This window comes from Anastrepha obliqua, chromosome 3 (genome assembly GCF_027943255.1).
Source record: "Anastrepha obliqua isolate idAnaObli1 chromosome 3, idAnaObli1_1.0, whole genome shotgun sequence".
NCBI lineage: Eukaryota > Metazoa > Arthropoda > Insecta > Diptera > Tephritidae > Anastrepha > Anastrepha obliqua.
The window spans coordinates 95,317,557-95,334,562 of record NC_072894.1 but is presented as its reverse complement, the minus strand read 5'-3'; the positions used below and the strand labels follow the sequence as shown (position 1 = coordinate 95,334,562).

Below are 17,006 nucleotides of genomic sequence, written 5' to 3'. Positions count from 1 at the left end.
CTCCGCCGACCTCTTCTTCTATCGCCTTGTGGAGTTATTTCGAAGTGTGTCCAACTCGTCATTATACCGAATGCGTCATTATACCATATATCATTCTGAGAATTTTCCTTTCGAAGCGACTTCCTTTGATTTCAGTAGGCAGACTTGGCAACCGTTGTGAGTGTAAATCTTTGGACGGTTTTGTATATATATTCGAAGCTTCAGGTTTCTGGAAAGTAGTTTCGACTGCATCAGATTTGTATGCGCGAAATAAGACTTATTTACAGCTTGTATCGCAATCAGCATAACTCCAAAGTACTTAAACTCATTGACTTGTCTACCCACCTCCCTTATAAATAATGCTAACACAAGAAATTATTAACACAAATGATAACCCAAAAGAAGAAGTACAACGCAAGTAAAATTTGGCGAAATTATTGGCACAGCTTTGGGTAAATGTGTGTATTTCGATAGGTCTTAAGCCTGGCACACATATTTCTCTTCAACTCATTTTGATTCATAATAATTATTATTGACATCGTATAGAAACCGCATCCACTCTTTATATGTTGAAACTAAATGCCCGCCCTTTCATCCTTCTGATGTTACAAGTTTTAACACTCATTGCTTTTTCCAAAAATTAGCCGATAGTTCAACTTAAATTTTACTAATATGAGCGTGGACTGAATTTAGCATTTCCTTGATTGCTTTTAGTAATATTGAATACATTTGCAAAAAAACATACCATATACAAATAACCGTATTTACTCGAATGCAAGTAATTTGAAGTCAACATTTACGATCACTTTTTTTTATAAATTGAATTTACTTAAGGCAAAAAAATAACATATCTTCCAAACTTGCTACATTTAATTTTAAATTCTACTCTTCCGATTAACTCACCTATCCAAAAATGTATTTTTTTACTCCGTACACAAAAAAAAAAAATATAAAAAAAGAAACAAAAAAAAAAAAATTTGGAAAAAATAATATTTATTAAGTTAATTTTTACCATTTCTCTGCAGCGGTGTGTTATTGTTTTCGCAATAAAAATGTCACAGTTCACAAAGGCTAAAAACTAGTTTTGAAATCTTTTGAAAATCGACACGCAACATTGCCAATTCGATCTATACTTATAATTTCACAAATTCTCATTAACACATCCGTGGCAATAGTTGCCACGGCCATGCGAATTCCAACTGCACTGTTTAGGAATATCAATACAAATACTGCCGACGTTGCAATGAACTGTTATTGGAAATGCAATAGTCTGAATGCCTTCCAGTCTCATGCAATGTACGTGCCTTCAATTGAAATTCCTTGCTCATAAAGATAAACATACATACATACATTCACACATACATACATGTACACAGGCATATGAAAATGCATAAAATAAGGGATTTTATAGCGTTTAATAAGGGCGCTACCACGCAGCATTAACAAGAGTTGCATTTGGGTGTGTTAGTATTACTTTTTTCTGCTTTGCATACCCACCGGCAACTTAAATCGTTCTAGCGTATACAACTACATAAATGTTTCAATTTTATATTGTACCACTCATAGGATATGCGGGCAAAGTTTTAAATTCACTAAATTATGTGAATTTCGAAATCACATCGAAACCTGTATGTGTGTGTACATGTGCATCTCTAGCGAGAAATTTAACTGAACAAACTAACGACATATTCATGTAGAGAAAATCAGGCGATTGTGAAAATTGACCGGGAATGATCAATTGGATATATATAGTTCAATGAATAATTGGATATAGTTTAAGCGATCATCCCTTGGGTAGCCAGCAGACACCGTATTTAGAGCAAGGTAATTATGAGATTGCGGTTGCCGGTGGATGCACTTACGCACTTGAATTTCCTGCGTCTGTTATCTAGAAGCTTAGGCTAAAAAATAACCCTCCACACTAACATTCCGTCATCGGATGCGACTACTATGAATATTTTAATGGCAACCGCAGCAAATTAACTAACTATGATCTAAGTCAATGATATGAGGGGCTCACTTGCAATGCTCATAACATCATAGAAATTAGCACAAATTGCCAAACTTGCGCTGGGGAAATTATTGCGCGCTACTGTCACACAATCATTTGTTTGCCAAGTATCAGTAGGTAAATAACCCACCACTATCCGTATCGATGAGATATTATTTATCGCACATTGGCACCTCATTTGTGACCCTGAGGAAGAAGAGAAACACTTCAAGCAAACGTAGGGGCTGCCATTATCATGCTTGACTTGACTACTCCAACATTGGAAAGGGAAAATAAGGCACTTTTTTAACACACATATAGGTACATTATTATTTAAATGACGGGGTAGACATCCGCAAAATAATGTTTTTTAATGTTTTCCTCATCCAACTGTACTCATCTGTTTCGTTATTCCGGCAGCTTCTTCTAACCGTACTCGTCGGTCTGTTAGTACGACAGCTTCTTCTAACTGTACTCGTCTGTTCGTTGTTACGGCAGCTTCTTCGTACACTTATATATCTTCTTCGTATACTTATATATCAGCACCGGTTTTGACAAACATTTTCAGGATAAGATTGGAATTAGGCATAGTGCCTAAAAATTGGAGTAAAGCCAGGGCGGTTTTCATTAAGAAAGCCGGCAAAAAGGCGGAATACATACCAAAAGCCTTTCGACCCATAAGCTTCACTTTTTTCCTGCTCAAAGCTATGGAAAAAGTAATTAATCAATATGTTAGAGACGCTTATTTCAGGTATTAGCCTCTCCATATTGAACAATATGCTCACCAGTTAGGCAAGTCGACAGAAACTGCCATACATAGCCTTACGACCAAGATCGAAAAGACGTTGGTTGCTAAGGAGATTGCCCCCTTTACATCAGTTGACATTATGGGGGCATTCGACAATGCTTCTTTCACCTCTATTAAGGAAGGTATGGTGAGGAAAGAAATAGATAGACTAATCATAACGTGGGTTCTCAACATGCTGAGGAATAGAACAACAATCTTTGAAACTGGGCCAAAAAGATTATGTGTTAAGTCAAACATCATGGTTAGAGGCAAATTTGACTCTGCCATAACTGGTCGCATGCACCTAGCTCTCGACATTACTCAAAACTGGTGTTGGGAGAAGGACTGTCGTCAAATCCGAATAAAACATGTATGGTACCCTTCGTCCGAAGAAGGAAACTAAGTCTAGGGACCCCTAAATTAGGGGACCCCGAAATGAAGTATCTGGGTGCAATCCTTATAAAACTTTGACCTGGAAAAATCACGTATCGTACATCACAAATAAAGTCTTGAGAACAATATACACATGCCAGAGGCTCTACGGTAAAACATGGGGTGTGCGACCAAAGATGATGGCTTGGTCTGATAAGACAATAATGATCACCTATTCCTCTCTGGTATGGTGGCCAAAAGTAGACCAAACTAAGACTTTGATACACTTAATAAGGTATACAGAATAGCCTGTCTAAGTGTAACGGGAGCAATGTGAACCTGCCCCACAGCGGCTTTAGGAATGACCACTGGAGTCATTTCACTCTATCTTGTAGCCAAAGGGTCGCTTTCAGTGCAGCTCTAATACTTCCTAATCTAGTCCATCTCAAAGAAGGCAATCTTACAGGACATGTAAGCATTTTGAGTTCAATTCTGGACTCTCCGTGTCTGACAGTCCACGACAAGATGGAAAGGAAACTAGAATTCTCCAAGATATTCAAAGTGGTCATAAGTGACCGCTCAGCGTGAAGAAACAATGAAATAACCATAAAACAGGGCGCACAGGTGTGATTTACTGATGGGTCCAAAATAGAGGATGATGCCAGAGATTGTCTACGGAGAGGCAAGAATTGTCAACACCCTTTAACTCAGAACACAATGGAACAAACAAAAAGCAGCAGAAGAATTTCTTTAGTGAGACAACGAGCATACATTTTAAATTATTTGATCGATACTTTACGAGATATCGATCACTGCAACCATTTACCGAGAAAATAATGAATTGCTTTTTCCCCAAACTAATATACCCTTTTAGGGAGATGATGTTTTTACACAATTGGAGGGACTTACAGTTTTAAGCCGAGTCCGAACGGAAAATGGTTTTTTATGAGGAGCTTTTTCATGGAAGAAATATACACGGAGGTTTGCCACGCACTACACCAACCCATTCAGCTACGGTGGCCGCACTTTACTGCACTAAAATGTGATAAGCTAGAAAATTGCATATCAAAAGTTATTCTAGAAATTCCAATTAAAACCGAGAAACGTTGATGCAAAGTGTGTCAAAATTTTTTAGGTTTTACATGAAGTTTGAACCTTGGAGATATGTGGTTTCTGTTTTTAAGCTATACTTTTATTTAAAAAAATATTGATCATTAAAAAAAATACTGATAACTGGTGGAAATGTTGGTGAACTGTATTTTATCGCGTACTCTACTTAGCATTTCTTAACATGTTTTTACTAAAGCTTCACCATCACCATATTCAGTTTAGAAGATATTATCATTCACTTCTTTAGTCAAAGTGCAATTCAACTGACAGTTTAAAGTTGAGATTCAAATAAATTTCTTACAATTTGCATTCAAATTAATTAAAATATGCAAAGATAAACTGTTTTTGCAACTTACCTCGCCAAGCAGTTGTGGTTGTGCGCGAAACTCGACGGAGCCACCTGATGAACGCCTTGGCTTATTCATATCCAATCGCAATATGCCGGGAGGCCGGTTGCGACGGTGCTCCCCCATTGTCTGTTTAGGTGGTAGCGGAAGCGGCGGTGGATATGATGATGACCTCGGGATTTGTTCGGGTGAAAGTGCTGCTGCTGCATATGCCCTGCCTTCAGCTTCATTCTCTGTGCCTATAGTTGTGCTCAAGTGTGGTGAAAGTGATTGTTCTGTTGATTGTGCTGATGGTTGTGTACACAATATGGAAACGGCAGTGGTGGCAGCATTTTCAGTGGCTGCTGCTATGTTGGAGTCCATGCTCATCTTCATTGTAGTGCTGGAAGCTGCAGCTGTCTCTGTATGAGTGCGTAATGTTGAAGCAACATCATCGGTCTTTTCTTCAGCCTGTTGCCTTCTCATGGGAATTGTGTTGAATTTTTTGGAAGTTCTCTGTAACTAACTGCTCTTTAAAAAATTTTACTATTCCTTTGTGCGCTGTACGTCGGTAAATGCCATGCTTCGAACCGTCTCGTTACGCAAATGAGCTGGACAAAGAGCACTCTGAACAGGACACGTCTGCAGTGCACCGTATTCACGACAGAACTATGCTCCTGCTAAAAATTATCAGGCCGCAGTCAACTGGAAAATAAGCTAGTGTCACCACTGACATACTGCCCACTCCTCCTTCATTCCTTGGTGTTTAAGTACATACTCGTAGATACGCGGCAACAAATTGTTGCTTCGCCTGCGCTACTGTGTCACACTGGCCTACCTATTGTTGCTTTTATTGTTTAAGAGGCGCAATAACATGTTTGCGCCATTTCACTTGTCTTTTTTATTTTTGCCACTTTTTACCGTTTTTTTTTTTTTTGCTCATATTTTTTGTGTTGACGCTTATCCCAGTCATTCATTGTCATTCACTTAGAAATGCAAACAATACTGAAACACCTGGGAGTGAGTGATGGGAAATGAGCTCTGCCCCAGATGGACGGTATGTACATAAGTGCGAAACCGAGTTGGATACACTTGGCTTGTACGCTCCGTGCAAGTAGAGTAGGTGTGTTTTAGGTCATAAATAGGCGTTAGCATGGCACAAATTCGTCGAACCCACTTACGTAGAACGTACTGACTTTAGAGCAGCGACGACAGCAAACAAATATTTTTGATGCAAATAAACATATGTGTTGGTTTTAAATGTATATATATATATATATATACAATATATAATTGGCGCGTACACCCCTTTTGGGTGTTTGGCCGAACTCCTCCTCCTATTTGTGGTATGCGCCTTTATGTTGTTCCACAAATGGAGCAACCTACAGTTTCAAGCCGACTCCGAACGGCAGATATTTTTTTATGAGGAGCTTTTTCATGGCAGAAATACACTCGGAGGTATTGCATGCCGAGGGGCGACCGGTATTAGAAAAATGTTTTTCTTAATTTTGGTGTTTTCACCGAGATTCGAACCGACGTTCTCTCTGTGAATTCTGAATGGTAGTCGCGCACCAACCCATTCGGCTACGGCGGCCGCCGTGTATGGGTAAATGCTTATATGAAATCGCGTGCAGGTATTAAGCATGCACTCCCCGTCGCAAGTGTATCCCTGCAGGACATAGAGCAAGTCCATGGTTTGTAAGATGATTCCAGTTTCTTTTCGTCTTATTTACGATTCGACAACTTCAAAATCCTGCCAAAAGTTTCATTCTTCACAGGCAAACTTACTGTAATTAGACACAAGGTAGGTCAAACCTTTCTCGGCGTGTTCCAATAGCCACCAAACTTGACCAACCATCGGGCAATGTATACAAGGTGTATCTAATAATTGCCTTGAATTCATACATTTCCACGTCCAATATGAATCCCTTCTCTATGCTTACAACACTGGTCGAAATATCGCTGTGAGTCTTCTGCCAGCTCTTTTAATTCGCGTAGCGCTTGCTCTTCCACGGACTAAATATTGGCATTTGAATTCTTGAATAGTCCTATTATTACTTTTATTTTATGAGAGTAATTACTCTACTTTTAACAAATTGAAACTTAAATACTCGTACAACGTTCTTTGATCTAGTAGATGGTGGTGACCCAATTTTCGCAACACCTATTTTGATTCAGATCCAGATAATGCAGAATGAGCCGGCGCATTTCTCCGCTGCATCATTTACGATGTTTAATGCAATATTTGACTAGACTTTTCGGTGTCTTTGTCACTTGAATTTTGCCATCGTCAAATCATATACTACACTTACCTTATTTCGGTGTTTTACTTTAGATTTTACGGATCCTTACACTTTGAAGCATCTATTTACTTAACTCGTACGATCCAAGCTTGGAGAATGCCGTCGTTTTTTGGAGACCACATCAATATACATACTTGAACACATTAAAAAGAAGTTTCTTCTTTTTGCACTCAGGTCTTTGAATATCACTATATATGATACTAGGAGCAATTGTACAACACTTCTAAAAATGTATAAGAATATATATATACATATATATATATGTATATATAATATTTTTCGGCTGTAGTTGATAAAGTCAGCTTTCAGCGCATTTAGCTTAGATGAAGGTCCATTTGTAAATCGAAAAGTCTACGGTTGCCGCTTTCGATCCTACTCTGACAAAATTTGTCTGACAAAATTTGTCAGTGAATGCAATAACAATTTAGCGATCTTAGCTCACAAGGGTCAGTGATTCCAAGTAAAAATAGGAATATTTGTTGTACACTTTCAGGCGGAATGCTTTGAAAGGCAATATAATTACAGAACACTTCGTCAAAACGGAAATAATGTAGTGCTGCCAAATCATATGCTATTTCCTGGTGGTAGGTGGCTTCCAAATTTCTGAATGGGTCAGAAATTTGTGGGCGTGTGAAAATGTATTGCTGTCAAAAAATTCCTGAAAAAATGCTTTAAAAAAATATAAATAAACGGAAAAAATAAATACATTATTTTCCAGCCATATATTGTGCTCACTAAAAGCGCAACAACGACATGTCCTTTTCACGTTTCATTTGTCAACCTCACTGCTACTCCGCTCTCGCAAGCAAGTGAACATACGCACGAGTATTTATTTATGTGTATTTATAGCTGGTGGTGACTTTATAAATGACCTTACACAATCGTTTCGGCATAAAATGTCGCATGTTACTTATGTACAATACTTCCATTGTTGTTGTTGGTGAGTAGAAGAAAAAACATTACATTTTCAGACCATTTATATGTTGCTCATAGCAGCAAGCGTGAGCCATAGGCATTTGGCGAATGCCCACGCTCCTTCTTTTTTATTCCACCGCCCGTTGACATGTTCTTACTTAGGCTTGCAAAATTTTTCTCTTATCTGGTTGCTGCTATTGCAGTACCTCAAATAAAAAAATAAAAAACAAAGGAAACGCTAAATTCGGTTCGGACCAAACTTTTCATAACCCGCGCATATTCTAGTAAAATAAAATTTGGGCTGGATGTAAATTTTTAGAACCAAACAAACTCATAGACTATAGAGAGTTATAGCTTCTAACATCAGACGGATGGGCGAAAATTTAGTATTGACATATTAAGAGTGCGTGTGGTTTTTTCATGTACTAAGTTTCATTGGAATATATTAATTTTTGCTCTGGTTATCGTATGGGCAAGCGGACGGACAGACGGACAGATATTTGGTACACATATACAGGGTTGCCCATATTCGACGGACCCATCTGGCAACCTTGTATCTTTTGACAGAGGCGTCAGATCGCTTAATGACATACCGCGTTGGAAGCAGATTTTTACTATGGAACAGTACACGCCACGCGAGCGCTCCCAGATTGTTGAAATTCACATTCAACAAAAGAAGTCAATTATGAAAAAAGAAGAAGAAGGAGAAAAGAAGAAAATTGTGATGCCAATTATTCGTCGAATGCGTATGAGGCAGTTCTGGTTTCAACAAGACGGCGCTTCACCACACACAGCTGGCACCACAATCGATTTTTTGAAGAAATTGTTTCCTCGTCGTTTGATGTCGAAAAATGGCGATTTTGACTGGCCACCGCGTTCGCCCGATTTAACGCCACCTGACTTGTTCTTGTAGGGATATTTAAAATCAAAGGTTTATATTAATAAGCCAAAAATCATAGAAGAGCTCAAGAACAACTTCCGTGAGGAAATAGCCGCTATTTCAGCCGAAATGTTAGCTAAAACTATGAAAAATGCTGCAAAACGGGCACAATACGCCGTATAGGCTCAATACGGCCATTTGAGAGATATCATACTCAAAAAGTGATGTCAACAAATCTACTTGAACCAAATAAAATGACTATTATCGTCAACATCAAAAAAATTGTGTTTTTCTTTGATTAAAAAAAAAACACATGGGTCCGTCGAACATTGGCAACCCATTATATGTCTATATCTATCTCGATTCCTTTATATATTCAGCCGTTATATGAAAAACATACCCACGTGCATAAATGGTATAAAAAACAAACACTTTATTAAATTCCATATGCAAAGTTGACGCTTCGTAATTATACCATTTCCAATGTTGTTTCTCAGAAAAACGGGTAAGGATATAACAACATAGATTAATGATGCCGTGTTAGGTGATGGATTACCTGTTTTTCGTTCTGCGCTAGATCTTGTTTTTTTAGAATAAAACATATTTTATTCGAATTTTCAACTACTTTATTACTGCATTTCCATCGGTTGTGTTGACAACACATTTTGTGTACTAGCGTATGAACTCTTGAAATCTGTTTAATTCAAGCTTCACTCCGATATACGATTTTGCATTTTGATATCGGTGCCAGAAAAAAACAACTTTTTTCTTTATTAACATCTTTTTGTTTCACAGTGAGGTTTGAATGCGAAGGCTACTCTCGAAGTGCAACTGAAGCATACTATTAATTTATATGCTCACACAAGAAATAGTATTTAGTTCACACGAGCACCCTTAGTTCATTGTGTAGAGAAGGCATATTTGAGGTGAGACTTCCGCAAGACCGGCGGGGCTTCACGAAAATAATGGTCAATATGAAAATAAAAGAAAAAATACAAAAACTCCAACATAGAGTTAAAAAAAGTCTAACTACATATGTGTTAAGAGTGCGAACGACATTTTAGCGAAGAACTTTTTCTCTTGCTCTCTTTCTTATTAATCAGTCACACGTTTTACTTAAAATTTACCACACCATTGCTCCATACAGAAGTGAGGTGGTAGGTAGGTAGGTGAAATTGCTGAAGCACCACTCTGCCACTCCCCAAGTAGCACTAAAGCGCCGTTCTGATACCATCATGAGATCCCCAACAGGCAGATATCTACAGTCAGTCAGAGCTGTTAATGTAATGTAGAAGGTTGACGCGATTTAGGTGGGAGCACTGCCATAGGCTGTCGAAGAAAAAAGTAACCCGTAATCTTAATTGTCCGGCTGCCAAACTTGGACATTTACAAGGAAAGTGCTCAACAGTATCTTTCTCTGAAACGTCCCCAGCTTCTACAATCGAGATTAAATAGTAAACCCAGCTTTTCTGCATATGTGTCGATTGTCCAATGACCGATAAACACATTAAAGAGTTTAGAAATTGAACTGCGTGGAGTCCCCAGAGCTTTCTGCGTGCTGCGTCCATTGTAGAGAGAACATAGAATTTTCGAAATAGCAGAAAAAAGAAGGTTCTGATTTGTGCTTTTCAGAGAAACAAGTTGTGCAATTCCCCTTTAACAACAGGTCAGGAGGAGATCTCTGAAACCTATTCAGTCGACCCCTTCCTTTCAAGCTCACCAGAAATTTCATTTCCATTTATGTTCCCATGAAGAAGAGCGATTTGATCTCCTGCTTGCACGAGTTAACCAGTTTGGATCTGCATCATGGCGTCGTCAGTGCCTTGCTCGCACCTTGACTATCGGAAAAAATAGTGGTGGTTGTTGGTGAGTTGATTATCTCGGGAAAAACTTTAACTTTAACTTAAGACTATTTGAACTTAAGAATGAGTTACGAACTTTTATTTAATAATATTTCTTTTAATTTGAAAGGCTTTTTTCAATATTTATTTTTATTTATAAAGTGCACTACACTCGGAGTACTATTTATATCTTATGCTACTGACAAAAATTAAGAACTCGAATTTTTTTTCTCAATATATTACTTATACTACACACAGTAGTATATGCAAGGTGTCCGGTAGCAGAATAAGGGATTAGAAGCCAAATTGCTAAAGAATTATCAATAAGATTATTTCAATAACTACTGCAGAGAGGACAAGTGCGGTCTCTATTTTTTATAAATTATTTTCTCTAAATGTTGTCCGTTACGCCCAATACACTTTTGGAATCTTGCCTCCATACTCCCAGCCACTCGCTGCAGAAGCAATGTCGGGATGCCATTAACCTCGCGAACGGTTTTTTCTTTTAGTACTGTGATGGTCTCTGGGTTTGCTTCATAGACATCACCTTTGATGTACCCCCACAGAAAAAGATTCATATGAGTAAAAAGGGGTGGCCACGATATGACAACTTGAGTGATATTCACTCATTATTGGCAGAAAATATTCGTTGAGCATGCGCCAATATTTCAAAAAAATATAGCCCAATATAACCTGTTGATGCCAATGATGGCAATTTTGATTATTTACACTCACATTTAAATATAAATGGGCTTCATCATTACAAAATATAATATTTATCGTACGAAATTGCTCCAATAATGTCTCGCAGAAACGTTTATGTAAATTGTAATTACTATTCTTAAGCGCTTGCACGATTTGAATTCGGAAGTGGTGAAGTCTAATATCTTCTGCACAATCGTTTCTGGACTTCACAATAGGGCTCCAGGACCAAGAGGACTCCAGGCCTAAGGGGGCTCACTCTACATCCTCATGGAGAGTGTCAATGGCCGTAATCTAACCTAACTTTATTCGTCAATATAAGTTAAACAAACAGCGATATTCAAAGCAAGTTAACCGCAATAACCAAGCAGAAAACTTTCCATTCCTCAGTGAGTTCCTTGGCGCAGCAACACGGAGCAAACCTAAATCATTAACTATAATGTCCTGAACCGATCCATAAGCAATGCTCGGGTCCTCTTTTAGCTCTCTGACGGTTAATTTGCGGTTATTGATCAACGTTTCTTTAGCTTTACTGATTTTTTCGTTAGTTTTCGATGTCGACGGCCTACCACTACGCAGGTCGTACATCCTCCTCGATCGAATGGAAAATGTTACATCTTTACGAAAAATATTCAATCTGAATGATATTAATTGTTTTTTACCACTTATATAATATGATTTGAAGGGTCCCAAGTGTTTTTATACCGAGCGAAAATTTGGAGGTGGTGCCTTGATGGCTTTGGCTGGTTTAAGCTATCACAGCAGAACACCCATGTGTAACACTTCCGGACATATGAACTCAGATGGCTACATAAATTTGTTTAGCAAGGTGCCGCTTAACTTTATGAAGGACCTAGTCCCATATTTCAGCAAAATAAAGGGCAACACTGCATTTGATTAGTGGTTATATACCATAAATCCGTAACCATAACCATAATTACAGAAATACAAATTTTGGTTTTGGTACCACTAATGGAAGACAGGGACGTTATGATATGGAGGGTCGTCAGTATTCGGACTTAAATTCGATGAACAACTTGCAGCGTTATGAAAGAAGGCCCCACTTTTGACCTGAAAAATAAGTTTGCTGGTTTTACTCGCTAATACTTCTATATTACATATCGATGGTTTTCGAGTAAAGCGACACAACTCAAAATTAACTCAAATTCGGAGTTTTGCCGTTAAAAGCAAAAATCAACTACAGAGTTTATATATTTTTATCTGGAAAAGCGTCATAAGCGAATCTTGAAGCAATTCTAAGAGATGGCGTTAGTGTCGTTTTGTCAGGAGATCGAATTGGCGCGTCAATTATCTAGAAAACTGACCCACCTCAGTATTTTGTATTTTTGAATTGTGTCACTTTTCTCGAAAACCATCGATATATTGTTATGAATATTGTTGTTTCAAATTTGTGTTGCCCTCAAATGAAGAACTTTTTATTTTTCAGACCTCTGGTAAATATTATTGCACAATGTAAAAAAATCTGTGTGCCTTAAAGTTTATATGCAAAAGTTCTTAAGGTAAAACAAGGTGCCTTTACAAATTTCTGCTCGCAAACCATTTTTTATAAACTTTCAGTACTTAAATTTATATTCTTTAAACTTTCTCTTACACCTAATTCTACTTTCTCTTTTATATATTATAATATATTTTACTTTTGAATACTAACCATTATCTAGGTGTATCACGGATATCATTGCCCTGACAATCAATTGTTGATAGTGGTTTTAAGTGGCAATGCGCATGGAAATCCCGCTGGGGCGGTCAGTCAAGTCGAGTCAAGAGTCGATGTTGAATAGTTTGCATGCACATTGTGCTGCTGCATACAGTTACTTACACATATGTAGGTATGTACATATATGTTACATCAACAAGTACATATAACACAACTCTTGGCTCTAAGTGGGCATGTGCGAACCCAGCAAATTACAAACTAATTCCTCTCATTCATCTTCAATGCTGGTGCTACAACCTTTCACATTTACGTATGTATGCACAGTTGATCGAAAAAGTGTTTTTCTTCTCTTCTTGAACTCTTTTCTTATAACACTATGTTATATTATCTATATATTCGTGGACAAATTTTTGTATTATGTACTGAATTGTGTAGGTGTTTAAGTTCACATTCTTAGCAATTTTTGTCTGAAAATTGCCATTTTTAAAGAGCTGGATCACGCCTGATCTATAGCAATATCAAATTCACTCCAAGAACTAAAATCAAACAAAATGTTCGTACTTTGTAGTAAGTTCGCGCTCGAACAAGCTGGGAGAAATTTTCTTCTTAAACTAAAGTTACTTCGTATTTATTTGGTGTTGTTCATAATTGAAATATTTATAAGGGTATTGGTATGTACATTTAAGTATTTTGAAAATGTCACTTAAATAAAATATTTCATATACATTCTTTTGAATAAAAGATCACACAAAATAATCTGTGAGCCACTGTATATCATTATCCGGGACCAATGGTTTAATGGAGACAAATAGACCCTTTGTCAACATTGTTTCTGCTAATTATTCGATTTGGGAAAATTTTCTAACGCTTTTAATATTACCCATCTCTTTTTAAGCTAAAAGCGACCTATCTAGAGAAACCACCCTGCATAAATCTATGGTACATGGTTATAATACGATTTTGTTTTATATCATATTTATAAAAAATTTATCGGGCCATCAAAACTCAGACGCGTTCACATGAGAGTCGATTCTACGTTACCGGAACGACTCGGATTTATATCCAATCAGTGACTGTCACTACAGCGGCATTCCCCAACGTACTAATATAGAGGGTTTATGCTGCTAAAACAACAATAACCACAAAACTTAGATTTCAGCTGAAGAGAAAATGTGTGAACCTACTCGAAGAAATTGTGTTAAAAAGATTACTAAAAATGGAGTAGAGTTAAAAATTGCAATTTTACGTAAGCACCACATAGACAGTTTTATTCGCTCCATGATTGGTAGCTGTGTCGGTTGCCAAGACATTAAAAAATATTACAAACGTTTTCTCTGTTTTCTTTCTATATTATTATCTTGGTAGAAAACATTGTAAAATCTCTTTATTGATGCGCTCAAATGAGAGTCCTTTTCGTTTTGGTAATTTTAGAATAGTTTTGCACGCTAATAGATTTTATTTTTTTCAGCCAACCGGTATTCTAAATATGTATATAATTGGCGCGTACACCCTTTTTGGGTGTTTGGCCGAGCTCCTCCTCCTATTTGTGGTGTGCGTCTTGATGTTGTTCCACAAATGGAGGGACCTACAATTACAAGCCAAACCCGAACGGCAAATATTTTTAGGAGGAGCTTTTTCACGGTAGAAATACACTCGGAGGTTTGCCATTGCCTACCGAGGGGCGACCGCTATTAGAAAAAAACTTTTTCTTAATTTTTAATCTTTCACCGAGATTCGAACCGACGTTCGCTCTCTGAATTCCGAATGGTAGTCACGCACCAACCCATTCAGCCACGGCGGCCATACGTAATAATAAGACATAAAAAAAAAAAATTACAGTAGCAAAAATTTATTTACAAAGAAAATGTGAACAACGATTCTTCCCTTTTAAGAATCCTAATTACTTGATGATGTGCTGGATGATACTCCGCACATTAAGTCGACTACGCAAACCGATGTTGATGGTCTTTCATCGTTCTTATTAAAAATTGTTCAGCCTTTGTTTCTCTATCCTCATTACTTCTTAACAGATTACTGGAAATAGGTGTGTTTATTTGTGCTTCAAAAGCTACCTTCATTACCTCTATTTTCAAGAAAGGTATTAAGAATGGCATAGCTAACTACAGATCTACTTCTAAATTGTCAACTGTTTCTAAACTATTTGAATACATACTCAAGCAGAAGGTGTATTTTTCTGTCAAGTACTTAACATGGTTTCGTGACCATAGTCACTAATTTTGCAGTTTTTTCTGAGTGTTGCATGTCTGTCTTTAGTGATAATCTATTAGTTGACGCTATCTGTACCGACTTTTCTAAGGCATTTGACAAAGTTAGTCACTCATACTTGGTGGCAAAACTACAATAGCTAATCTGTGTAGTCGTTGTGGATAATATTTCCTCTTATTCTTTTCTACATTTGGAGTTGTAGCTTCGACAGGGTAATATTTTGGGCCTCTTACCCTTTGCGAAATCCATTAATGACATTTGCGAATGCTTTACATAATCAAATTACCTTTTATATGCATACGACTTAAAAATGCGAATGGTAGCTAATACTATAAAGTTACTGCGTGATTCCAACGAAATTTTCTACAATTTAATATGAGTAAAAACCTCTTCTACTATCCTTTCTTCTTACTCTATAGGCAGCTCTCGTTACTCTACTTTGAGTGAGATCCGCGACCAGGGTTTTATTTTTGACTCAACGGATTTCTTCCTGAGATACGTTAATTTTACCATTGTCAAATGCCACGCTATGCTAGCTTTCATTCGCCATTTTAACTCTGAATTTTATGATCCGTATTGCCTGAAGCTGTTTTGCGGTCTTCTTGGAGACCTTATTTTGTTTATCGCATTAAAAGGTATGATCGTTTCCAAAGATCTGATCGTATCCTAAATGCTCCAATTTATAGAGTCTTAAGAGAACTGAATTCCTTCTCAAATTCTTTAGACTTAAATTTATATTTGTCTAAGTCTTATTGTATAATTTTATTTTACAATTAGTTTGAACCAGATGCACCCAATCTGTAAAAATATTTCTACTTCTAAATTATGGAAGAATAATTTTAGTATTCTTGTAGTTTAAGCACAGAATTTGGCAACAGTCTGTAAGTGAACTATGTACTTATATAAGACTCAAGTAAATAAATAAGTAAGTAAAATACTTTCTTGACAATCCGTATGTGGTTACTGTCATACACGAGTACTCTTTTCCCATATGAATGCTTGGCTGACATTTCGAGCCATAGTCATCGTGCATTTTAACCTGTGAAGGCTATTTCCTTCTCCTCCTCCGAGAATGGTGTTGTTGCTGTTGTTGCACGACCTGCTGCTATCGAACATGAATTTAACATTAAATTAATTCGAATTCTTAGATGGGCGTTGGGAAAAATAACGCTTTTCAAGATAAAATAAGAGCAGAGGTTTGTCTTTTATTTGAACTTTGAACCCCACACTTCACATATGCACATACGTCACTCACGAATTAATAACATGTTGCGGCAATGCAAGTTTTTGCTTTGTTTCTGGTGTAAGTACTTGTATTTGTTCAGATCCATAAGCATTCACGCAACAAATTCTTTGACATCGAAAGAATAAAAAAATTAAAAAAACAGTAATTTCTTTAAGCCCATAAGTAAATACATTGCCGCCTTCGCTTATGTTTGGCAGGACCAAAAATGTATAAAGGGTGAAATGTGGATGATGAATGAAACTTGAGACACATCGATAATGCAGTTTTGAAGTATGTCGAATGTTTTACGGGAGTCTTGTGTATTTACCCGTCAACAAAAAAAAATAATTGTGAAAAATTTACCTGATCTTTGAGTTCAATCAGTTGGTACTTTTCTATACCAAAATTTGATAAGTTGTAATCCCGCGTACTCGAAGTTTTATAAAAAATTCTGATTAAAAAGCTTGAAATATTGATGTTAATTGGTTTTATAGCCTTTTTGTTATTTACACAATGGTTGAGACTTGAGTTGATATTGTTTTTGTCAAAGAATGAACCATTTTTTGATGGACAATTTTTGAAACTAAATAAGAAATAAATTAGTTGCTGCATCTTGTCAATAAGTCCCTATGCAATAATTAATTAACGCAGTCTCTATATAAAAAATATAAAACA

General features: G+C 37.0%; 1 protein-coding gene across 1 annotated transcript in view; it reads right to left on the bottom strand.

The window, feature by feature from the left end:
- The window catches only part of LOC129242125 (transmembrane channel-like protein), a 107,148-nt gene extending 102,098 nt beyond the window's left edge, over positions 1-5,050 (bottom strand). Inside the window, exon 1 of the mRNA XM_054878683.1 lies at positions 4,595-5,050. Within this exon, the coding sequence (XP_054734658.1) occupies positions 4,595-5,050 (456 nt within the window). The remainder of the gene's footprint in view (positions 1-4,594) is intronic.
- Between the last annotated feature and the right edge of the window lie 11,956 nt (positions 5,051-17,006).